Here is a 25,154-nt window from a genome sequence, read left to right on the forward strand (position 1 = left end):
CTTTGTTAACTAGCTTAGATGTTGGGTACCCATTGATCCCACATCCTCTGCATATATACTCTTCCCCTGGGATTGCTTGTATATATGCAGGATTATAATTTTTATTGTAACTTATTTATAGTGATTTGTCATAGTTATTTCTAAACATACATAATTCTATTGAATCTATACAAAGTATGTACATTCATGTGTCTGTGTCTAAGCAGTACACACATATAAATATACTTTACTCAATCATTCACTCAAAGATTTCAGTTTCTATCTTCAATTTCTCTTTATTTTCAACTAAATATATATATTTTTACAATAACTAACATTTCATATAATTAATGATCCATTTTACTACAATTACAAAGACAAAGAAATATAAATTTTTCAGGATTTGAAAGGTAAATATATATTTTTGTCTATCAGTCAAACTATATTCTCAGTATTTTAATGAAGATTTATAAAGTTGATGTTTCATGTTGAAAACAAGTGATTGATCAGTAATTTGAGAGGAAGAATCATGAAACTGAAAACATCAGGTTTCAGCCGGTGGACATGACGTTCTCGATCCAATCCAGGAAGTTGCTGACTTTGGCGTAGACGCCGTACAGGTTTTCCTTGGCGCAGCCCTTCCCCCAGCTCACTACGCCCGTCAGGAACCAAGTTTTCTTGTAACGCGTCACCAAAGGGCCGCCGCTGTCCCCCTCGCAGGCGTCATATCGTCCCGTCCTGAACCCGGCACAGAGCATGTTCCTGGTGATGTTCAGTTTGGTGTGGAGGCGGCACTCGTGCAGAGGGACCCTCGGCAGCACCAGTCGCTGGAGGACTCTGGCGGGGAGGCCAAACTGTGCCATGCGGCCCCAACCGGACACGGTGGAGTGCCGGACAGTTGCCATTGTCCTGATGAAGCTGCTGTTCCGGGCGGGAAGGCAAATGGGCACTACATAGACGCCCAGTTTCACCGGGTGGTAAAGCTTCAGCAGGGCCAGATCGCTGTCGGAGCTGGATTGGTTGTAACCTTGGTGGATAAACACTTTGACTACACGCCGCCGCTGCTCCGTCTTCTCGTCCTGCTCACGGTCATGTTCACCTGCACAGGGAGAGAAGTTTCATATATTCAGATCGATATGCATGCACATTATGTTTCATAATAAGTACAGGAGAGGACAGAAAAAAAATCATCTTACCAACGATGACGTGGAAAATGGCGGAAGGTTTTCTCCAAATGCAGTGAGCTGCAGTTAAAATCCACTGATCTGATAGGACGATGGCTCCACATATATAATCATTATTTTCAGTCAACAGAGCCTGGACAGAGAGGAAGACTCTTCAACATCGTCATCATCATCATACTCTGTGTTCTAGTTCAGTCTCAGTTACATGACATTACTGTAAATATCCAGTAAATTCGTCTTTATTAAATATCCGAATTTAAAACCTGTACTCTAAGGATTGCGTGATCAGGAACATACCTGCCATGGACATTCTCCTTTAGGGCAGACTTTCCCTCTAACAACCCTGGGGCCAAAGTGTGACAGAGGTCTTCCACAGGGGACGTCATCTGGACCGGAGGGACGAGAAACACGTTCTTGTCGTTTACCTTGTCAGATTTTTGATTTGGCTCATTTCACAAAGTAATTTCTGGTTCATTTGTGGTCATAAGCTTAATTTAGTTGCTAAGTGGTTAGTTAGTTGGTGGTAAATGTGTCAATAATGAGTTATTGTCTGGTTGCTATGGCATCCAGTGGTTGTTATGGTTTTCAGGCAGTTGCTGGTTGATTACTGCCGCTGTTTTCATAGTGGTCGTCAGGGTGTTGCTAGGGTATCCTTTTTCAGGGAGGGTACAGTGTTCTGTGAAAGTTCTGAGTAACAGTTCTGATTGAACATTAGTACAACGTTACTACATCATCACTACAATGTGACTACAGTGTTGCAGCAGCAGTGAAGCAGACCTTCGGGCAGACAGGTGCTGTTGTCCTGAGCCAGTTTGTATCCCGGAGCACAGAAACAGACGTAAGAACGATCTGGAATCTCTCTGCAGAAATGTTCACATCCTCCGTTTCCATAGCGACAGTTGCTGGAGGTCGAACGCACTGTAAAGAGACATGGACGAAACCACGTTGTTTGACTTAATCGTTGACTTCATTTTTTGTCGCAGCCAGCATTGCTCCTACCTTTGTTGCAGTTGTATCCATGGAAACGAGGTGGACATTTGCAAAAGTATGTGTTGACGTGGCGAGTACAGGTGGCTCCGTTCTTACAGGGGGACGAGAGGCAGTGGTCCACCGCTATGCGCAGTTGCAAAGTAAACATTTGACACTTAAAGTTGATGTTTGTTAAATGAATCTTAAAAAAAGCTAAAGGCTGTCATGTTGCAGTACCTGTGTATGTCCTCCAGAAGGTTTCCTGAAAAAGACAAAGACAAATGAACAACAGTAACAGTAGCTGCTATGAACCATGACAGCGTTTGAGACCGAAAATAAAGAGGGACGACCGTAACCACTTCTCCACACTGCACAAAATTAAGCCAAAATATCTTGGCTATGAACGCTGCCATCTTGTGGTGATGTTGTAATTGGCAGTCATTTGCCCTACTTAGCCATAGTGGTGCTGTAGTGGGCCTTGGTCCCTCTCATACATGCTCTGGACCAATCATGTCGTCTCAGCCTGTTTTTATATCATTAATAACTGATCAAACCAAACTGATCAGAAACACTCGAACAAACATCAGAGAGATAACGAGCTGAAACGACAGAAACATCTTTACACATTTATTTGACGTCTTCTTTGATTTTTTGGTTTATGTCCCATCTGCTAACATGCTAACATATTATCTATACTGCCCGGCAGCCAACAGGGGGCGTTCCAATTGATTAAGGAGCTTACATGTCGTCCATCTTTATTCATTGTTTGGATCTGGACTGACCAGCTGCTGAGGCAGAGCAAAGATCTCCTTCGCCTCCTCATAAGAACATTTCTCCTCCAGACACTCGCGCTCCAGATTTCCTGCTTTCAGCTCCTCCAGCAGGAAATTCGCCCGACGACTGCGATGCAGGAAAACACTCGCCTCAGGTCTACTCACAAACACTTCTGCTTTAACACAACACAGGACAAGTGGGCTCTAGAGGGACGTTATGAAATAACAGTGAAGATCGGTTTAAGCTAGAGTGAAGGTTTGATAGCATTAGCATGACTATTTGATCAAAGCCTGATCAAAGCCAAAGAGCTAGTTATTGAGTTGTTAGCCAGCTTGTCCACACGTTTACTTCCTGATTCCAATTGAGACAACACCGTCTTTATTAACTATACGTTTTCGGACTAAAACTCGTCTCATGAATAAATTGTAGGAAATATAGCTGAAGTGGAAACAAGTGGAGAAAAACATGCTATGGTAATATTAGCATTGTTAGCAGAACATACAGCTCACTGACACTTGTAGGACAGAAGTGAATGACTTAACTCATTAATTGAAATTTAATACAGACGAAGATGAGATTAAGAAGAAAAAGAAGCAGAGGAATGACCTTCAGTAAGCCCAGTGCATGCTGGGATTGAGGCGATGAGGAGCTGTAGGATGAAGAGTCGCCTCGTTTCTCCGTTCACAGACGCCATGTTTGTTCTGATCAAAGTTCAAAAACACTGAAAACACAGAAACATCCTCTGACGTCCTGAATATCAGCTGAGTTCTCCGACTGCTGCTCCGTCACTTTGAATAGCTTTAGTTTGAAGTGAGCTGGAAAAGATGTCAAACACCTTCATCAGTCAGAGAAAGGTTTACGTTTAGGTTTGGACAAAGTGAGGTAATGAACAAGACCTAATTCAACATGTCTGTTGGGTTCAGACAGGAACAAAATATGAAATCTGCCCGGATACGTACAAATTAAATATATTTCATGTGAATTAGGTGAAAATCCTGAAGAAAGGAAAAATAATTAGATTCAACAACAGCACAACAGTTTCCTTCAAATCTGAAACTGAAGTTTAATCTTGACACTGAGACGGTTTCGATTCTCAAACAGGTTTTATTTTACAACAAGAATCAAAACAAACCAGTTATTTTGTTCAAAGTGAAAACTATAAATACATTTTACAGTTTGGATCATTAACTAAAATAAAAAAGTGTAAACAGGAAGACAAACAGATGCAATGCTGCGGTTCTCCTCCTATCCTCCAGGGGCAGCGCCTGCTCTCACTGCATCTTCAGGATGTCAGGGATGAAGTCCTGGGCGTCTCTCAGTCCATCCTTCCACTCCTGAGGGATGCCAGCTCCGAGGTACGACCCCCCTGCCCCAAGCAGGGCGCCCAGAGCTGCACCGCGGTTACAGTTCTCACCTGAACACACAGGAAGTACGACAAGTAAACAAGTACTAACCACAAAAATAAACTTTATTCTATTTCATGTTTTCACTGTGAAAAGTGTACGAACCTCCACAGTTGGTGTTGGTCAGGATTCCTCCTCTGAGGTCGTTGTGAAACTCGTGAGCCAAGTAGAACATGCTGGACAGAGCACCTGTAAACACAGGTAAGACTTTCAAACTAAAATCTCGAGATCATTCTATAGACTTCCTGGCTCTCTCTGACCTTTGGTGTAGCAAGCAAGGCCGAGGTCGTTGACGGCGCTCTGATGCACCTTCAGTCGTTCCTCAGACGACTCAATAAACCTGCGACACACAAACTTTTGTTTAGGGTATAAAACATATCCGAAACAATTCAGTGAACTTTACCACATCCATTTAAATGTCTTTATAATGAAATCACAGTTAGACTGTTTCACATTAAAAGCCTTTACACTCAAAGTATGTTATTCCTTCTTTTGGCTTTTATTGTGAAATACCTGCAGGAAGTGGTTATAGTGTCAAAAGCTGAACGTGTATTTCACATCAAAAGCTTTTCAGAAACTTAAAGCTCATCCCTTCCTTTTCTATCAGTCTTTTATTGTGAAAGTGACTGGACTTGACGCCTTAAATAAATTCTTATTCTCGGACGTTCGACCTGGCGGCCTTGTGGCTGTATCTCTGGCAGGTGTCCCAGACGTTCAATCTCCTCAGAGCGTGTTCGGCCTGCTGTCGCACGCTGGCGCCCCCTAGCACCGCGTGCAGCGCCCGGCTGTAGATGGACACATACTCGGACACTTTGGGGTGGGGGTGGGTGAGCTTCACAAACTCGACGGCTGCGGAAACCTGGAGACAGAGAACAGAATATGGACGCTTGTTCTCTAAAACATCCGTCAGGCTGCATCTTTTCGTCAGTGTAGAAAACTCACAGCCTTCTCCTCACTGGCCGAGGCCGACAGCAGGATGAAGGGGAGGCTCATGGGAAAGCAGCCGATGGCGTCCAGCTGGCTGTCAGGGAACGCCGAGTTCAACTTAAACATGGAGCGTTTTTCTGCAAATGTGAGAACCTAGAAAACACGAAGAACAGCGTGACCCACAGGTCATGTGGTTAAGTGGCTGACACGTGTTGGGGGCGCTTGTTTTACCTGATGGGGTGAAGTCGGTCTGCTCTCCTGCCAGTCGGCGAAGAACGAGCGGTGGAAGGACTCGGCGTAGGTGTCGTTGTGGCTGCCGGGCGTCGTCAGGAACTGAACATAGTCTGAGAGCACGGCTGCTCGAGCGTCCGGGTGAGAAGCGTCGGTGAAACCACCACCAACGAGCGACCGAGCCACTCGGAGGGAACAGAGGGCGTTCAGTGTGTTATCACCCGCCTGAAGACCTGGAGACCACACAGACACATGACGACAACATTCAGCCTCGACTCTCAGGAGCTCAGCCGAGGCTGTGACGAGCGTTACCTCTGTGATAGTGGACGGAGCCTCTGGATGATTTCCACAGGTTTCGTTTATCGTGGAGAATGACGTTGCCGACCACGTCAGGCTGCTTCACCTCAGACGACCAGGCGGTCCGACCGCTGCCGGCTGCAAAACGACAAATGGACACGTGAGAGAATGGACACGATAAAACTTCTGCACGATAACACTAATTAAGTTGAGTCTTTTTTAAAGGTAGATTTTATGGCTAGTTTTTTCCCGCAGTGATAAAGTGAATCAGAACTTTGTGTTGAGTTTGATTAAGTCCAGTTTCTAATAAATGAATATAAGAAGTGTGTGTCTGTTAATGAGACTTTAAAGCTTTTTACCTGAAAAATATACATTTTGTCGTTTATCAGGGAAAAAAGTGCACGTGATTGGTTTGGGTCAGGTGGGCGGAGTTTTGTACCAGTGTTGGACAGACTCATGATGCTGGATGGGTGTCGCTCTCTGGGTGACGAGAATCCTGAGATCCAGCCGCCAAAGTCCCTCCGGATGTCACGAACGTCATAATACCAGTGGACTGGCATGGAGGCGGAGTCTGCCGCACACATTGCCCAAAAGGCCTCACCCACTGCCCGCCGCACCTGAGACATGTCACCTGAGGAGGAGGAGGAGCCTAAAGAGTTTACATCAGGAAATGACCACAAACTTTGGCTTTGATCTTTAGTGAGTGGTTCAGCTCAGTGTAGAACCAGAATCAGTAGAACGTGTCGAACCAGAATCAGTAGAACGTGTAGAACCAGAATCAATAGAACCAGAATCATTAGAACCTGTAGAACCAGAAGCAGTAGAACCAATAGAATCAGAATCAATAGAACCAGTAGAACCAGTAGAAACAGAATCAATAGAACCAGTAGAAACAGAAGCAGTAGAATCAATAGAACCAGAATCAATAGAACCAGAATGAATAGAACCAGATTCCATAGAACCAGAATCATTAGAACCTGTAGAACCAGAAGCAGTAGAACCAATAGAATCAGAAGCAGTAGAACCAGTAGAAACAGAATCAATAGAACCAATAGAACCAGTAGAAACAGAATCAATAGAACCAGTAGAAACAGAACCAGTAGAAACAGAATCAATAGAACCAGTAGAACCAGAATCAGTAGAAACAGAATCAATAGAACCTGTAGAACCAATAGAACCTTTAGAACCAGAAGCAGTAGAAACAGAATCAGTAGAACCTGTAGAACCAGTAGAAACAGAATCAATAGAACCAGAATCAATAGAACCAGTAGAAACAATAGAACCAGTAGAAACAGAACCAGTAGAAACAGAATCAGTAGAACCTGTAGAACCAGAATCAATAGAACCAGTAGAAACAATAGAACCAGAATCAATAGAACCAGTAGAAACAGAACCAGTAGAAACAGAATCAGTAGAACCTGTAGAACCAATAGAACCTTTAGAACCAGAAGCAGTAGAATGAACTCACCTGTCATGAAACTCTCTCGTGGACGTTTGTGTAAATTCGATGTTACAAAACGACAGGAAGTGACTGTGACGAACCTTCAGATTAAAAGTAGTCACCGGAAACAAACAACGACACTTTATAGTCGGACCGGACGTGACGAGGTCGGCTCGTTAGCCTGTAGCAGCTCGTTAGCTTCCCCTCGGCTGAATGGATGGAGACATTATCTCCGGTTCAAACTGGGCTCGGGTTATTTTAGCTTAGTTTGTTCGTTAGATCAAGTTTAATCTCCTTAAAGTTCGCGGTTCTAAAGTTGTTGTTAGCTGGGAGCTAACAAGCCAACGTGTCTGTGCAGATGAGAGGAGAAGAAGCATCAGCAGCAGCAGCAGAAGAAGAAGAAGCAGCGTTGGATCCTCGAGATGTTGGTGAGAAGATTTAAAAACAGATCTGGTTTAAACTGATCCGGATCCAACTGGTCCAGGTTTTTAAAACCCTGATGTGGTTTGAACGAGCTGCGATAAGAACAGTAAAAATGATTTCAGTGCTTTTAACTACAGATCTGAAGTCACACCTGTTCTCATCTAATCCAGATTCAACCAGTGGTTTTAATGTGGATCTGGTTTTGCATGTTGAATGAATGAACCATAAACTGCTTTAGACAATAATGATGATTTATTTCATCAGTACCTCCAGTCCACTGTGTTCCACCAACACCAGAGTTTAAGAGGATTCAAACTGTTTCACGTTCATTCAGATCAGATCGTTCATTCGTTCATTAATCACCTGCAACAATGAACCGATCACAAACTTGAACTCGTCACCAACTATTCTGATGAGTTGAGTGTTTGAAACGAGAAATTCTCTGATTTCAGCTTCTGACAGTTTTCTCTTCTCAAAGTCGACGTGTTTGTTTTTAAGTTAAAACTTAGATCAACCTTTTGTGATGTTTTATGGACCCACCAAGTAATCGGATGATTGACAGGTTGATGGATCTATGGTTGACAGAGGAAGCGATCAGTCGTCAGTTGCAGATCTGTCGTTTGAAATGAAACGATTTACTTCTTATTTCTGTCACATGTTCATTTTTGTCTGTCACGTGTTACAAACGTCATCACCCCCCGACTCGCTCATCTTCTTCGGCCATGTTGCTTGTGACTGTCTGGAGAAACTTTGCAGGTTCTCAGTCGGACATTAGAGGTCGACACCAGCCCCTCTGCAGAATGGAGGCTCTCAGGGGTTCAGGTCTGAAAGCAGCAGTGAGCGACTTGTTGTGTTTTTCAGAGCGAGCTCAGGCATTCTGGGCGGAGGAAGACGTGGATCAGTTGTTTACCGGCGTCTTGTCGTACCTGGACCACCTGAAGAGAGTCCTGAAGAAGAACACGGCCACTGACAAAGGTTGGAAGTTTAAAGTTTGACCTCTTCATGTTGCTGTGATGAACGGGCGCTCCGAGGCGTTTCCTGTCGTGACGCTGTGATGTGGTTTGTTGGTCAGAGCTGGTTCAGGCGTTGAAGCTGCTGGAGTCTCTGGACTTGTGTCCGTCGGTGTCGTCCGTCGTCCAGGTGGTCATCGGTTCAGGTAAACTCAGGCTTTTATTCTGAAACTCTGCTGGTATCAGAGGTTAAGATTGGTTCATGTTGACCTGAACAGGTGAGGTGCTGCCAGCTGACTTCCCCCGCCAAAGTCCCGCCCCCTCAACCTCCCCCGTACCTCCCACTAATGGCCTGTCCAGCCCTGCAGCGCCCCCCGCTGTCGGAGAGGTGCTGCTGCATCAACAGACCCCTGTCCAGCTGCAGTACCACCCCCACACCTGCTGCAAGGTAACACTACACACTATACACAATGTACACACAATGTACACACACTGTACACACAATGTACACACAATGTACACACACTATACACACTACACATTTCAACACCTCTTCTTGTCTCTTCCAGACGTGCGTGACCAGTTTACCCAGCATGCCTCAGTCCATGCCTCTGTTCTGGGCACAGAACCCTCTGAAGGTTCCGCTGCTCTGCGGCTTTAAGAGGCTGAGTGCCGTGCCGCTGATGTCATCTGGAGGGGGGGCGGAGCCTGTAGTATCCAAGGAGGCGGAGCAGTTGGGAGCAGACGACTGCGACGTGTTTTACAGAGCGCCTTGTGGACAGAGCCTTCGTAACCATGACGAAGTGAAAGATTTCCTGTTGGCTGCAGAGATCTACGACGTCCTGCAGGTCAGCTGATGTATCTCGCTGCGTTCTGACTCTGCCGGAAACTTCTGGGAAACTTTTAATAACTGTGGATGTTTCTCCTCCAGGTCGACTTCTTCACCTTCAACCCCTCTGTTCATTTGGACCCTCCCGTGGCGCCGGGGTCTCAGCGTCCGGAGCTGGACCTGAGTCGTGGCGTGGAGCCCACACCGGTGGAGCTATGCACCAGTGACGGCGGTGCCCGTCCCGCCGACTTCCGTTACCGGAGGGACCGCTGGCCGCACGGCTGCTTCCTGAGCCGCGGCTCCACGCTGTTCAACGCCTGCTGCGACTGTGTCGACGGCTGCACCGACGCACAGAGCTGCGCCTGCATCGCAATGAACAGAAGAGGGCGCTGTTACAGCCACCATAGGCTGAGCGAACCTGAGCCGTCAGGGTGAGACTGTGACGTTAAGGATTCACTAGCGTTGGGACGTCTACATACTGATCTCGTGTGTGTGTGTGTGTGTGTGTGTGTGTGTGTGTGTGTGTGTGTGTGTGTGTGTGTGTGTGTTCAGGCTGTATGAGTGCGGTCCGTGGTGCGGTTGTGATCGGGCTCGTTGTCAGAACCGTCTGGTCCAGCGAGGGATCAGAGTCCGGCTCCAGGTTTTCCAGACCGAGGACCGTGGCTGGGGCGTCCGTTGCCGAGACGACGTGGACCGTGGCACGTTTGTGTGCATCTACGCAGGTGAGACGACGCGAACGTTTCGGGGAACTCAGGTTGTGTTCATGTAGTTAAACCCGGTTTGATCTCCAGGTGTGATCCTGCAGCGGGTCCAGACTCCCCTCGAGCCTCCGCCGCCGAAACTGTCGAGGTGCGATCTCCCGTCAGACGATGACGTGGAGGTCGTCACCGAGTGGCTGGCCCCGCCGGTCCTGGAGGGGCGGAGCAACCTGCTGCAGACGTCTCCGCCACCTACCTCCCCGCCCACCTCACCACCTCTGCATGTCCCGGTGATCCAGAGGCCGGCGGACGCCGCTGCGCCGCAGGTCAGAGACACGCCGTCGCCACTCGACACTGTTCTTCATCAGACGTGAAGGAAAACGAGTGAATGGTGTTTTTTTGTTTTTCCTCAGGTTCAGACGATGGTAGTGGGAGGTCCTGAGCCGCCGCCCCTTTCAGGTACAGCTCCGACGATTCTACTCTGTTGAATTCAAACTTTAAAATTACGAATCATATTTTACATTTCATCTTTGTGACGTCATCATTGTCGTAGTTTCATCATTTTGACAAACATCATGTGAATGTTATTGTTTTTTTATTGTGGTAATATTAAAATACATTCTCTTGACTCTGAAGTGTTGGGATGTCGTCCGTCAGGTGACCAGTCTCAGGAGAAGCTTGGCGTTTCCATGAACGGCTCAGACACGGTGGAGCAGAAGAGTCTGAAGAGAGCGGCGAAGGTGGAGGACGTTTATGTTCTGGACGCCAGCAGGGAGGGAAACGTGAGCCGCTTCATCAACGTGAGTCAACAACAGGAAGAAATAAACTCAATGTTTTATTTTGAAAGAGCTGAGAACATCAACATCCTCTCTGTTAACAGCACAGCTGCCGGCCGAACCTGTTCATCCAGAACGTCTTCACCGACTCCCACGACCCCGCCTTCCCCGTCATCGCCTTCTTCACCAGCAGGTGAGGAAGAGGAGAAGCAACTGTTGGTCGTTTCTTCTTCGTGGTTGTTAACGTGTTTCTCTGTGCAGGAGCGTGAAGGCCGGCACCGAGCTAACCTGGAACTACTCCGCTGACGGACATACGGCCGTGCTGCCAAAACAGGAAGTGACGTGTCTCTGCGGGGGCGACGGTTGTCAGGGTCAGTTCGTCATCGAGGAAAACTTGTGTGACGTCTGCGAGGTCGAAGGTCGAGATGCCCGGTGACGCTACGAACCAGGTTCAGACGCTGCGGCTGTCGACACGACACAAACACATTTCTACTGCTCTGTAATAAAAAGGTTTTTTATAATAAAATGACAATTCAAAATGAACTGAGGCTCTTTTATTTTGAAAGGCTGTAATGATGCGTGGCTGTTTTATTTATTTCAGGATATTTTACTTTGGTAGAAATGTTCAGTTGTGGATAAAGAACATTTAACTCAAGTAAAAGTATAAAAGTTAAGTGTCTTCAAAGTGAAGCTGAGGCTTTGAATCTTTGAATCTTCAGAACACACTGAAACAAGGTCACGTGGAGATTCCAAGGTGTCTTTTATTGTGAAGGTACCCTGACGTCAAGGTGTCTTTTATTGTGAAACCCCAGAGCGGATGTGGACCTGTTGTTTATAGTCGCTCTTCCTGCAGGACACCGACACGAGTGGAACCCTGAGGCCGAACATGAGCGCTGCTGGCCGGGTTGTGTGTGCGCTGCTCCTCGGCCTCCTCTGGTTCTCCTGCTCCGGGGCCCGGGGCGGACTCCAGCTCCGGATCCCGCCTCACGAGCAGCTGGCCCGGGTCGCCCGCTTCATCTCGCACCAGTGTGACTGGGCCTCCATGGCCACCATCTCCTCCCACTCCCCGCTGGAGGGGCGACCTTTCTCCAACAGCTTCTCAGTGAGCGACGGGCCGCGGGGCTCCAGCTCCGGGGTCCCCTACCTGTACCTGACCCGCATGGAGGTGTCCGTCCAGGACCTGCAGGTACAACCGTACTACATACATATATATATATATATATATACATATGTAGTATTTATACATGTATTATACATCTACAGGACCTGCAGATATATATATATATATATATGTAGTATTTATACACGTATTATACATCTACAGGACCTGCAGGTACAACCGTACTACATACATATATATATATATATATATACATATATGTATATGTAGTATTTATACATGTATTATACATCTACAGGACCTGCAGATATATATATATATATATATATATGTAGTATTTATACATGTATTATACATCTACAGGACCTGCAGATATATATATATATATATATATATATATGTAGTATTTATACATGTATTATACATCTACAGGACCTGCAGATATATATATATATATATATATATATATGTAGTATTTATACATGTATTATACATCTACAGGACCTGCTGGTGCAACATATTTAATATGGTTTATTTTGAATACTAATAGTAAAACTACAAAGCTGCTGTAAAGTTGACCATATATATATATATATATATATATATATGTGTGTGTGTATAGTATTATACAGTATAAAGTTGTTATATACGTGTAGTTTTATTTGAATCAAGTACAAGTGTAATTATTCTTTGACTGTTAAATAATTCTAATAACTTCATATTTGATTTATTCTGTCGTTCCTCTAACAGTTTCTACCATGACTCTGCACTTTTATTTTTACACAGTGACTCAGCTGTTTTTGCAGTGAAATGTTTTTGAGTCACATGACCCAGCAGACGCAGTTACATGTGACACCTGATCACGTGATCACTGTGCTCAGAGTGATTTCAAAATAAAACGAATGAATTCACTTGAAATGTTTTATCACAAACACGTCCGGTCATGACTTCACCTTCAACCAGTGACGTTCTGTTCCTGAGTGTGAATAAGATCAAGTTCTGAAAAACACAAATGTGTCTTCAACCATTTCTGGGGAGAAATCGTTTTCTCTGGTGTCGCCCCCTGCAGGTGAACCCGGCGGCGTCTCTGTCCATGACCCTGGCTCAGACGGATTACTGTCGTCAGCAGAGCTTCGACCCTCAGAGTCCGCTCTGCGCCCGAGTCCTCCTGTCGGGTTCTGTCGTCCAGGTAACCACACGCACCTGTCTCCGCCTCTGAGCGGTCACATGACCCGCCTCACTTCCTGTTCCTGCTGCAGGTCAATGACACGGAGGCGGAGTTTGCGAAGAAATCTCTGTTCAGTCGGCACCCGGAGATGATTGATTGGCCGACAGATCACAACTGGTTCTTCGCCAAGTTCAACATCACACAGGTACGAGTACAAACTCCACCATCGATACTACGAATAGTACTACGAATAGTACTTCCAATACTACGAATGCTAGTGTGTTTCCACATGGTGCTGACATCATCACTGTTTCCAGCCAATCAGACGGCAGGAGGTCTCGTTAACGACCTGTTCCTCCTCTGTATTTCAGGTGTGGGTGTTGGATTATTTTGGCGGCGTGAAGACCGTCACTCCGGAGGAATATTTCCAGGCGACGCCGTACAGGAAGCACCACTGAGCTGCGTGGTTCTCATGATGTCACTCAGATTTAAATCGTACATTTTCAAACAGCAAACAGGAAGTAAAATCAAAACGACCACATCTGTATTTGTCACAGACAAGATGCAGAAACAGTTTTTATCTCTATAAATTTATATTAAACTCTCGTCATCAGCGTCGCCGTATTGATCAGAGCCGTCGTTTTCTCCATGAATCTGGAGTTTTGTGTGATTATATATGTGTGCAGTGTTGGAGTGTGACCACTGGAGGGCGCTGTTGCTCTGATAATGAAAGATTCAAAACAATCATTTTTATCATTTTGGTTCAGTGCCAAAGAAAAAGAATATTTTCTGTGTTTGACTAAAGTCACATCAGATGATTCATCAAAGACCAGAATTAAAGGATCAAATGAAAATAAACATTACATTTTTCTGTTGGTTTATCAACAAACCAAACTTGAAGGTGTTTGTTTCACTGGGAAATATTTGATAATAATATTCAAAACATGGAACATCCCATGATGTAAACGTTAAACTTTTTAATGAGAATAAAAGTTTTTTTTTGTTTCAGACACTTCATCAATAACTTTTGAAGAAAACTTTTTGCTGTGAAATTCTATTTTTAAAAAGAAAATGAAAGGATGATTTGTATAAATAAAGTTTTGTGTTTCAGAGAAGATGTCGCCATGCTTTCTGTTTCATTTTTAGTTTTTTAAAAATTTATTTTAACCATGATGACTTTCTTTTAAATGTGTGTGAGTGTGTGTCTTTCTGTGTGTGTGTGTGTGATGCTCTTGTACAGCTGTCTTTGTGTGTGTGTGTGACGCTCTTGTACAGCTGTCTTTGTGAGGACCAGTTTTAGCCTTTAACCTACAAAGTGAGGACATTTTGTCTGGTCCTCACTTTGTGACCTTTAATGGACGGTTTGGACTCAGTTTTAGTTTTAGGTTTAGTTAAGTTAAGTTAAGTTAAGTTAAGTGTTTGGCATTTAGTTTGGATGGTAATGCATTATGCCATGAATGTCCTCACTAAGATAGAAGTACAAATGTGTGTGTGTGTGTGTGTGTGCGTCACCTGTCACCACTTCCTGTTCCACTCACAGTCTCTCTCTGGTTCAGTCTCTTTGTTCAAGAATAAAATGAAGTCGTTCGTCTTCCTGCTCCTCATGCTTCCTCCAACAGGTAAAAAATTAAATAGTTACACACTTTATAATAATTATAACCTGAAAGTCTTTATAATAATTATAACATGTAAAGTCTTTATAATAATTATAACATGTAAAGTCTTTATAATAATTATAACATGTGAAAGTCTTTATAATAATTATAACCTGAAAGTCTTTATAATAATTATAACATGTAAAGTCTTTATAATAATGTTAACATGTAAAGTCTTTATACTATTTTAACATGTAAAGTCTTTATAATAATTATAACATGTGAAAGTCTTAATAATAATTATAACATGTGAAAGTCTTTATACTATTTTAACATGTAAAGTCTTTATAATAATTATAACATGTGAAAGTCTTAATAATAATTATAACATGTGAAAGTCTTTATACTATTTTAACATGTTAAGTCTTTATAATAATTATAACATGTGAAAGTCTTTATAATAATTATAACCTGAAAGTCTTTATAATAATTATAACATGTAAAGTCTTTATAATAATGTTAACATGTAAAGTCTTTATAATAATTATAACATGTAAAGTCTTTATAATAATGTTAACATGTAAAGTCTTTATAATAATTATAACATGTAAAGTCTTTATAATAATTATAACATGTGAAAGTCTTTATAATAATGTTAACATGTAAAGTCTTTATAATAATGTTAACATGTAAAGTCTTTATACTATTTTAACATGTAAAGTCTTTATAATAATTATAACATGTGAAAGTCTTTATAATAATGTTAACATGTAAAGTCTTTATAATAATTATAACATGTAAAGTCTTTTTAATAATGTTAACATGTAAAGTCTTTATACTATTATAACATGTAAAGTCTTTTTAATAATGTTAACATGTAAAGTCTTTATACTATTTTAACATGTAAAGTCTTATAATTCTCTATATATTTTATAATATATATTTATCATCACATCTCTCGACGTCCTGTTTGTTCTCAGCTTGAACGTTTTGAAGATGAACAATAGAAATAAAACAGGAAACAGCTCAGGTTCAAATATTTCTGGTTATTATTCATGTTTTATTCTGAAAATGTTGATTTTACAGACACAAAGAATCAATTCTCAGGTTTTTATAATAAAATAATTCTTTTTGAAACAAAAATCAATTTGCTAAGTTTCCAGCAGCGTCTCTGTGGCGGCCATGTTGGATCCTCAGAAACACCACGGTATCGTCTGCGTGCACGTCGACTCAGATTCACGTCTTTATTCACAAACAGTTTTTGTAGAAACACAAACATTTCGTTTTTACATCAGTTAAACTTCCGTCATAAAGAATATTTGACTTGACTTCATTTAATGATATGACACATGTATTACTTTTGAAGATGAATAGATAAATAGATTATTATCAGCTGAAAGTTCACGCACACATCCTGTTCTGTACGATCTCTGATCCGACCACAGACCTCTGACCAGATGGAACGTTTTTATTGGCTGTTGCCACGGAGACGTGTTATGAGCTGAGAACGTGGTTTCAGACGATGGAGTCGTACGATATTTGAATGTAAACAGTCGTTCAGACGAACTCGGGCTTCAGATCTGGTTTCGACGTTTCAAGTGAACAGTGACGTGAAGGTCGTCAGAGGTGCTGGGTGTGAAAGATGGAAGCTGATACGAGGAGGAAGAGGAAGTTCAATAACCTCGTTGATCACAAACTGTTCATCGAGTATGTGACCTCTGACCTCCACAGAAGCCTTGGCGGGGTACGACCCGCAGCTGTGTTACATCCTGGACGGGTTCCTCGGCCTCTACGGACTCGTCATCACCGGGATGTTCATCAGAGAGAAGGTGTGTCACTGTACCACGTTTTATTTTGAAAGAACAGGAGCTGATCACACTCAGTTTAGCTGATTTTACTTTGAAAGTCTGACTTGAAACATAAACCATTGTTAACTTGTGTTTCTCTAGTTCTTTAAATCCAAAGCCAAGTGGGAGGACGGTGACATGGTGAGTTACCATGGAAACCACACACACACCGATGACTGGTCTGACTCATGTTGTTCTTTCAGTCTGAAAACATCTTTTCTGTTTCCGCTCAGGATCCGAACGCTGCCGGAGACGGCTACAGTGGACTGCTGAGAGACAGCGAGAGAGGACGAGTGAGTCCGACTCTTCATCATCACAGTGTGACTCTCTCAGGGTTCTTCAGAGGTTCTTCAAGGAACCACATGCCATCACATCAGGGTTCTATCTCTGTTCTGTCATGAACATCCAATGATCCGGTTTGGATATTGTCTCTTTAGGGTTCTCACTCGTTTTGTTCCAAGAACCTTAAACAACCTACAAATAATAAAAGAACCACAATCAACCCACAGGGAACCTTTAAAGAACCTTAGGGAACCTGAAGAACCCTGAAGAGAACAATGATAATGTGATCAACCTTACAGAACACTGAGACTTTACCTGTAGAACCCAACAAGAAAGGTTCTATCATTAAGAGGAAGTGGAAGGAATCTTTTTTTTCAAAATAAAACTTGAAATTGAAATTTCAAAACCCTGTAGAATCTTCACATTTCCTCCAGGAACCAGGAAACACTTTATTAGAAAGAGCTGATTTCTTTTAGAACCTCATTGACTCCAGTCTGTTCTATGTTCCATGTTCTGACAGAACCGCTGGCTGAACGAGGACTCCACCTACACGGTAACAAACACACGTTTTAAAATGACGTTCTTAGAGAAATGGAACCGTTTTGATCACGTTTACACTTTTGACTGTTGAAATATTTGTGTTCCTACATTTTGAAATATCCAGGACTTGAACAGACGAACCGACGGAGAATACAAAGAGCTTCCTGTTAAACGAGAGGTCGGTTCAGTCGTTGCACATTTAAATCAGATCCAGTCATTCTGTTTTATTCAGTACAAGTATGTATTAGTATATATATTTATACTCTATATATGTATATATACAGTAGTATTTCTGAGACAAAACAAAGCAACAAAGGTAAAAGTATTCAACATGTGATCTTATTGTTTTTATTATTATTTATAATAAACGATCACATTTCATACGTTTAAGAACTGTTTCATAAAGTAAACAAGAATTTAACTTTTCTTACTTCATTTAAATGTTTAACTCATTTTCTTATGAACGACTTTTATTTGTTCTTCAGCGTCAGAAGAAGAACGAAGTTTATCAGGTAAGAAAAATAAATATAATATATAATAATAATGGATGGATGATGGATGGATGAATGATGAATTGATGGATGGATGGATGGATGATGGATGATGGATGGATGGATGGATGGATGGATGGATGATTGATGGATGATGGATGATTGATGGATGATTGATGGATGATGAATGGATGGATGGATGATGGATGATGGATGATGGATGATGGATGATGGATGATGGATGATGGATGGATGGATGATGGATGATGGATGATTGATGGATGGATGGATGAATGGATGATGGATGGACGATGGATGGATGGATGATGGATGATGGATGGATGGATGATTGATGGATGAATTGATGGATGGATGGATGGATGGATGGATGAATTGATGAATTGATGAATTGATGGATTGATTGATTGATTGATTGATTGATTGATTGATTGATTGATGAATTGATGGATGGATGATGGATGGATGAATTGATGAATTGATGGATGGATGATGGATGATGGATGGATGGATGGATTGATGAATTGATGGATGGATGATGGATGGATGAATTGATGAATTGATGGATGGATGATGGATGATTGATGGATTGATGATGGATGGATGATGGATGGATGATGGATGGATGATGGATGGATGAATTGATGAATTGATGAATTGATGAATTGATGGATTGACTGATTGATTGATTGATGAATTGATGGATGGATGATGGATGATGGATGATTGATGATTGATGGATGGATGGATGGATGAATTGATAAATTGATAAATTGATTGATTGATTGATTGATTGATTGATGGATGGATGATTGATGGATGATGAATTGATGGATGGATTGACTGATTGATGGATGGATGAATTGATGGATGGATTGACTGATTGATGGATGAATTGATGAATTGATTGATTGATTGATTGATTGATTGATGGATGGATGATTGATGGATGGATGGACGGATGGATGATGGATGGATGAATTGATGGATTGATTGATTGATCGATTGATTGATTGATTGATTGATGGATGGATGATGGATGATGGATGATTGATGGATGAATTGATGAATTGATGAATTGATGAATTGATGAATTGATGGATTGACTGATTGATTGATTGGCGTCTCTTCAGGACCTGAGCTCAGCCACCAGAGACACCTATGACTCTCTCCAGATGCAGCCACTTCCTGCACGTTAACTCTGCCCACACGTCGTGGATCCTCACGATGACCACGTGAAGTTTTGTTCGTGGTGTCATGTGTTGACGTCACAGCGCCTCCTTCAGGCCTCCAGACGTTAAAGATTTTACTGTTGCAGCTTTAAGTTTCTTCTTCTTTATTGAAACTGTTGCTTTGTTTTTTCTCTGGTTTGTTTTGAAATGTGTTTGATTTGATTTTTGATTTTAGCTCACTTGATATTTTCCTGAGAATCTTTGCTACAGCGTCTGAATGACAAACTTTATTAGGATTTACTTTTTTTTCTTATGACTCGAATCTGTCATTAAATGTTTCATTAAAAACGTCTCAACTTCTCCTCCTGTTGGACAAAAATCGAAACTACAAGTATTCCATTAATTCCATTTAAAATAATAAAGAAGTTTGACATGTTCAACATTAAGTTGAATTAATATTTGAATCCTGACATACACTGTAAAGTTTTCTTGATTTGAATGAGACGATGAGTAAAGAACAAATGAATGGATTGTTATGTGTTTAATTAACTTTAACAGGTTTAATCGGTTTGAATAAATTAAGAATCCATTATTCGAATGTTAATACATTTATACTTTAAATTAACTTCGATGTTTAATAACGATTTAGTCAATTTCATGACTTTCACCACAGAACAGACTGCCGGTCGTTTTCATTTGAAAAGACTGAGCGGAAGTGGTGAGTGCTCTATACGGCAGCTACCTTGATGGTTAGCATGTCGGCTGTGATGCTAACGAGCCCGCGGTGTCACCGAACCACAACATTAGCTTCGATGCTAACTCTAGTGTCCGATAATCAGTTTAAAGCTCGTGCTCATCATTAGCCACTGTGCTGACGACTAGTTATGTGCTGACGACTAGTTAGCCTCATCAGTAGCCACTGTGCTGACGACTAGTTATGTGCTGACGACTAGTTAGCCTCGTTAGCCACAACAACAGCAATCAGCTGCAGCTGTCAACACTGCGCCTCCTGCTAGCTGCTAGCTGCTAACTGTTAGCTGTTAGCAGCATCATGGAGTCGAACCCTCCGAAGAGACGCGACAGTAAGAAATCTCTGCGGGTGAAGGTGATCAGTCTGGGGGACGCGGAGGTCGGGAAGGTAAGAGACGAGCCGGAGGTTTAATACTGAACATGTGGTTCACTTAACATCTGGATCTAACGTCATTTAACATCTGGTTCACTTAACATGTGGTTCACTTAACATCTGGTTCACTTAACATCTGGTTCACTTAACATCTGGATCACTTAACATCTGGTTCACTTAACATCTGGTTCACTTAACATCTGGATCATTTAACATCTGGTTCACTTAACATCTGGTTCACTTAACATCTGGATCTAACGTCATTTAACATCTGGTTCACTTAACATCTGGATCACTTAACATCTGGATCTAACGTCATTTAAGATCTGGATCATTTAACATCTGGATCTAACGTCATTTAACATCTGGTTCACTTAACATCTGGTTCACTTAACATCTGGATCACTTAACATCTGGATAATTTAACATCTGGTTCATTTAACATCTGGTTCATTTAACATCTGGATCTAACGTCATTTAACATCTGGTTCATTTAACATCTGGATCTAACGTCATTTAACATCTGGATCATTTAACATCTGGATCTAACGTCATTTAACATCTGGTTCACTTAACATCTGGTTCACTTAACATCTGGATCATTTATCATCTGGTTCATTTAACATCTGGATCATTTAACATCTGGATCATTTAACATCTGGATCTAACATCATTTAAGATCTGGATCATTTAACATCTGGATCATTTAAAATCTGGATCATTTAACATCTGGATCATTTAACATCTGGATCTAACATCATTTAACATCTGGTTCATTTAACATCTGGATCATTTAAAATCTGGATCATTTAACATCTGGATCATTTAACATCTGGATCATTTAACATCTGGATCATTTAACATCTGGATCTAACATCATTTAAGATCTGGATCATTTAACATCTGGTTCATTTAACATCTGGTTCATTTAAAATCTGGATCATTTATCATCTGGATCATTTAACATCTGGATCATTTAACATCTGGATCTAACATCATTTAAGATCTGGATCATTTAACATCTGGATCATTTAACATCTGGATCTAACATCATTTAAGATCTGGATCATTTAACATCTGGATCATTTAACATCTGGATCACTTAACATCTGGATCATTTAACATCTGGATCACTTAACATCTGGATCACTTAACATCTGGATCTAGTCTCAGATTCAAGTCGAACATATAAAGTGAATGTTCCTGATGATAAATGACAGTTTCACACACGTGTGTGTTTGTATAGAAATATGATGTGTAGAGTGAATGTTCCGTGGGAAGTAGATTGTTTAACACGCTGTCGTTCGTCAGAGCTGCATCATCAAACGTTATTGTGAGAAAAGATTCGTCCCCAAATATTTGGCCACGATTGGAATCGACTACGGAGTCACCAAGTGAGTACACAAGTAATCTATTACTGCAAGTTCTCTGTATGGAGTGTTTATACGTGTGTAACATATTGTGTGTGTCTACGTGTTGTATATATATATTGTGTATGTATATACATATATATATATATACATATATATACACATATATACACATATATGTACCATGTGTGTATATAACGCGTGTGTCTACGTGTCAGGGTGCAGGTGCGGGACAGAGAGATCAAAGTCAACATCTTCGACATGGCCGGTCATCCGTTCTTTTACGAAGTGAGTTTCACATGAGCTGTAGTGGGGGTGTGGGTGTAATGAGGGAAACGTGTCAGCAGGTGGAGCTGCAGCAGCAGAATGATGTGTGCTCTTTGCCCTGGGTGTTGTCTGTCAGGTGCGTAATGAGTTCTATAAGGACAGTCAGGGCGTCCTGCTGGTGTACGACGTCGGCCTCAGGGAGAGTTTCGACGCCCTCGACTCCTGGCTGGGCGAGATGAAACAGGAAATGGGCTCCCAGGCCAACATGGAGAGCATCGTCTTCATCGTCTGCGCCAACAAGGTCAGATTCAGGGTGTCCACCAATCACAGGCCTCCGCTTCAGGTGGAGTTTGGGGATCAAACCTGTTTTTGTCTCGCCTGTGCAGGTGGACCTGACAAAGAGACGAGTGGTGGACGAGGGGGAGGGTCGTCTGTGGGCGGAGTCCAGAGGGTTTCACTACTTTGAGACGTCGGCACAAAGCGGCGAAGGCATCAACGAGATGTTCCAGGTTCACGCACGCCGCCACGTTGTTGTCGAGGCTTTTTAACAACAAATATCAACACAACACCTCAGTGTGTGTGTGTGTGTGTGTGTGTGTGTGTGTGTGTGTGTGTCCTCTCAGGCGTTCTTCTCGTCCATCACTGACATGTGTGAAAACGGCGGGAAGCGTCCTGTGGCTGAGGTCAGCGTCGGCTTCACCAAAGAGCAGGCCGACACCATCCGACGCATCCGAAACAGCAAAGACTCCTGGGATATGTTGGGCGTCAAACCCGGAGCCACGCGGTGAGAAGAAAAACAGAATTGAATTTGATTTCATGGCCTCGTCACCGGGGAGTTTCTAACGTTGGTTCCTGCCTGGTTGTTTCCAGGGAGGAGGTGAACAAGGCGTACCGTAAGTTGGCGGTCCTGCTGCATCCGGATAAATGCGTCGCCCCGGGCAGCGAGGACGCCTTCAAGGCCGTGGTGAACGCCCGCACGTCGCTGCTGAAGAACATTAAATGACGTACAGAGACTGAAGAGTCGAACCCACAGTGTTTATTTATTCACGTGTCGTGTCGCTCGTCACCGAGCCGACGCCAACTGTTGTTCACTTTGTGTGTAAACCCAGTGTGTGAGTGCACGGAGCTGACGACACACGGCAACTTTCACTTTCATTCTCAACATTTTCAATAGTTTGGAAAAAAGAATTGTGTTCAAAGTCTTTAGTTTTTGTCGACAGCAGCGTCTCTCGTCTGAACTGACATTAAACTCTCTCATCCCAACTCTGAGTCACAAGCTGTTTTCTTCTCTCTCTCTTTCAGATGTGAATCGTTTCTGTAAAAAGCTGATTTGAGCCTGAAATGAATTTCAAACAGTCGATGGAACTTTAGTTCCGTTCAAATCGATTCGTCACAAAATCTCCAGAGAGAATCATCAGCGTTTTGTTCTGTTGTCGTCCTGTTAAACCACGACGTCACCTGAGCGTTCACATGGCAACGATGACGAGACAAAGATTTCTGTTTGTTGTTGACTGTTCGACGGAAACAGAACCGTCACGTGAACGCAGAACAACAGGACGTGTCCTCGTTTCCCTTTCATCTATTGATCTTTATACTTTATACACTTTATCTATAAGTTCACCAAACACTACATTTCCCATCAGCCTCTCCAGTGAATCAATTCAAAACAAATGACAATATAAAATAATAAGGTGATAAATAAAATGAAATGTGATGTAAAGTGCAACACGCATCATAAACATGTTGTTTACACATGCTACATGTTTATATTTATTATAGTTGCGTGTTCCTGCTACATGTTGTTTATATTTATTATAGTTGCGTGTTCCTGCTACATGTTGTTTATATTTATTATAGTTGCGTGTTCCTGCTACATGTTGTTTATATTTATCATAGTTGCGTGTTTCTAACCCTTAACATGAAATCAGGTCACAGTTTGACTTCATGACAGAAGCTGCAGAGTCACATTCAATCATCTGACCCTGGATGGTGTGTGTCTGTGTGTGTGTCTCTGTGTGTGTGTGTGTGTCACTGAGTGTGTCTGTGTGTGTGTGTGTTCAGTAACTCACAAGAAGAAGAGGGAGATGTTTGATTTTCTCCACATTAGACAACAAACTGTCACATGTCCCAAATTTCACACTTTAATTAAACTGTGTCAAACTTTAAATGTGTCTGTGTGTGTGTGTGTCACTGAGTGTGTCTCTCTGTGTGTGTGTCTGTGTGTCTCTCTGTGTGTCTCTGTCTGTGTGTCTCTCTGTGTGTCTCTCTGTCTGTCTGTGTGTGTGTCTCTCTGTGTGTATGTCTCTCTGTCTGTCTCTCTCTGTCTGTCTGTGTGTCTCTCTGTGTGTCTCTCTGTCTGTCTGTGTGTGTGTCTCTCTGTGTGTCTCTCTGTCTGTGTCTCTCTGTGTGTGTCTGTGTGTGTTACACTCAGATTTGTTTTGAATTAAAAGACAGAATCTTGTCTCCGGTGGGTTCTTCTGGTGTCCTGCTCTTTGTTCAGTCTTTTTCACATGATTTGAAATTCTTTAAATATTTTGAACGATAAAATTTGTTTTATTTGTGTTTGTGTCTTTTCACGTTTCTTCTTCTCGTGAAGCTGAAATCAGATAAAAAACGTAAAAGTGGAAACGACTCAAACACAATGTGGCCTAGTTGGAGGTCTGCCAATCCCATCATGCACCTGGGCTACACCAAGTTAATCTGTCCTGCTAACGAGTTTGTTTCAAGACGTTGGATTAAGGCACTCAGACGTTTGCTGCTCTGCCTTTGTTTGTCCTCTCGTCTTCTTCTCTGTTTGTCCTCTCGTCTTCTTCTCTGTTTGTCCTCTCGTCTTCTTCTCTGTTTGTCCTCTCGTCTTCTTCTCTGTTTGTCCTCTCGTCTTCTTCTCTGTTTGTCCTCTTGTCTTCTTCTCTGTTTGTCCTCTCGTCTTCTTCTCTGTTTGTCCTCTCGTCTTCTTCTCTGTTTGTCCTCTTGTCTTCTTCTCTGTTTGTCCTCTCGTCTTCTTCTCTGTTTGTCCTCTCCTCTTCTTCTCTGTTTGTCCTCTCGTCTTCTTCTCTGTTTGTCCTCTCCTCTTCTTCTCTGTTTGTCCTCTCGTCTTCTTCTCTGTTTGTCCTCTTGTCTTCTTCTTCTCTGTTTGTCCTCTCGTCTTCTCCTCTCGTCTTCTTCTCTGTTTGTCCTCTCGTCTTCTTCTCTGTTTGTCCTCTCGTCCTCTTCTTCTCTGTTTGTCCTCTCCTCCTCTTCTTCTCTGTTTGTCCTCTCGTCCTCTTCTTCTCTGTTTGTC

The 25,154-nt window shown here is 42.5% G+C and overlaps 6 protein-coding genes across 11 annotated transcripts; 4 read left to right on the forward strand and 2 right to left on the reverse strand.

Annotated features, from left to right (window-relative positions):
• Positions 1-254: 254 nt before the first annotated feature.
• On the reverse strand, positions 255-3,733 carry f7l (coagulation factor VII, like). The gene is made up of 8 exons (XM_020112254.2): positions 3,513-3,733; positions 2,915-3,078; positions 2,370-2,394; positions 2,163-2,276; positions 1,941-2,081; positions 1,461-1,549; positions 1,176-1,296; positions 255-1,078 (listed from the first exon to the last, which is right to left on the reverse strand). The coding sequence occupies exons 1-8, from the start codon at positions 3,598-3,600 to the stop codon at positions 531-533; spliced, it is 1,290 nt and encodes a 429-aa protein (XP_019967813.1). The 5' UTR covers positions 3,601-3,733; the 3' UTR covers positions 255-530.
• A 257-nt stretch (positions 3,734-3,990) lies between these two features.
• Positions 3,991-7,370, reverse strand: LOC109646507 (uncharacterized). Its single transcript, XM_069521027.1, has 9 exons — positions 7,233-7,370; positions 6,204-6,395; positions 5,780-5,902; positions 5,468-5,700; positions 5,252-5,389; positions 4,981-5,168; positions 4,570-4,649; positions 4,415-4,498; positions 3,991-4,320 (listed from the first exon to the last, which is right to left on the reverse strand). Exons 1-9 carry the CDS (start codon positions 7,237-7,239, stop codon positions 4,178-4,180), a joined length of 1,188 nt encoding a protein of 395 aa, XP_069377128.1. The 5' UTR covers positions 7,240-7,370; the 3' UTR covers positions 3,991-4,177.
• A 121-nt stretch (positions 7,371-7,491) lies between these two features.
• On the forward strand, positions 7,492-11,424 carry setdb2 (SET domain bifurcated histone lysine methyltransferase 2). Of its 6 annotated transcripts, none has more exons than XM_069521018.1 (12): positions 7,492-7,633; positions 8,490-8,603; positions 8,701-8,784; positions 8,857-9,026; positions 9,148-9,426; positions 9,510-9,838; positions 9,960-10,129; positions 10,199-10,431; positions 10,519-10,564; positions 10,742-10,905; positions 10,986-11,074; positions 11,143-11,424. In XM_069521018.1, the coding sequence occupies exons 1-12, from the start codon at positions 7,564-7,566 to the stop codon at positions 11,315-11,317; spliced, it is 1,923 nt and encodes a 640-aa protein (XP_069377119.1). In that variant the 5' UTR covers positions 7,492-7,563; the 3' UTR covers positions 11,318-11,424. The 6 variants fall into 6 exon arrangements, with proteins under 6 accessions (XP_069377119.1, XP_069377123.1, XP_069377121.1 ...); XM_069521022.1 differs by having other exon boundaries at positions 10,991-11,074; XM_069521020.1 differs by having other exon boundaries at positions 10,763-10,905.
• A 179-nt stretch (positions 11,425-11,603) lies between these two features.
• On the forward strand, positions 11,604-14,284 carry creg1 (cellular repressor of E1A-stimulated genes 1). Its single transcript, XM_069521029.1, has 5 exons — positions 11,604-11,653; positions 11,735-12,067; positions 13,071-13,190; positions 13,261-13,374; positions 13,541-14,284. Exons 2-5 carry the CDS (start codon positions 11,768-11,770, stop codon positions 13,625-13,627), a joined length of 621 nt encoding a protein of 206 aa, XP_069377130.1. The 5' UTR covers positions 11,604-11,653; positions 11,735-11,767; the 3' UTR covers positions 13,628-14,284.
• Positions 14,285-14,298: 14 nt separating this feature from the next.
• cd247 (CD247 molecule) lies at positions 14,299-19,499 on the forward strand. Its single transcript, XM_069521030.1, has 8 exons — positions 14,299-14,788; positions 16,496-16,593; positions 16,714-16,752; positions 16,845-16,904; positions 17,414-17,446; positions 17,558-17,611; positions 17,919-17,945; positions 19,076-19,499. The coding sequence occupies exons 1-8, from the start codon at positions 14,605-14,607 to the stop codon at positions 19,139-19,141; spliced, it is 561 nt and encodes a 186-aa protein (XP_069377131.1). The 5' UTR covers positions 14,299-14,604; the 3' UTR covers positions 19,142-19,499.
• A 321-nt stretch (positions 19,500-19,820) lies between these two features.
• Positions 19,821-23,137, forward strand: dnajc27 (DnaJ (Hsp40) homolog, subfamily C, member 27). The gene is made up of 7 exons (XM_069521028.1): positions 19,821-20,252; positions 21,549-21,631; positions 21,826-21,895; positions 22,011-22,175; positions 22,261-22,383; positions 22,498-22,658; positions 22,745-23,137. Exons 1-7 carry the CDS (start codon positions 20,166-20,168, stop codon positions 22,875-22,877), a joined length of 822 nt encoding a protein of 273 aa, XP_069377129.1. The 5' UTR covers positions 19,821-20,165; the 3' UTR covers positions 22,878-23,137.
• Positions 23,138-25,154: the final 2,017 nt, after the last annotated feature.

Source organism: Paralichthys olivaceus, chromosome 24 (genome assembly GCF_024713975.1).
Source record: "Paralichthys olivaceus isolate ysfri-2021 chromosome 24, ASM2471397v2, whole genome shotgun sequence".
NCBI classification, from domain to species: Eukaryota; Metazoa; Chordata; class Actinopteri; order Pleuronectiformes; family Paralichthyidae; genus Paralichthys; species Paralichthys olivaceus.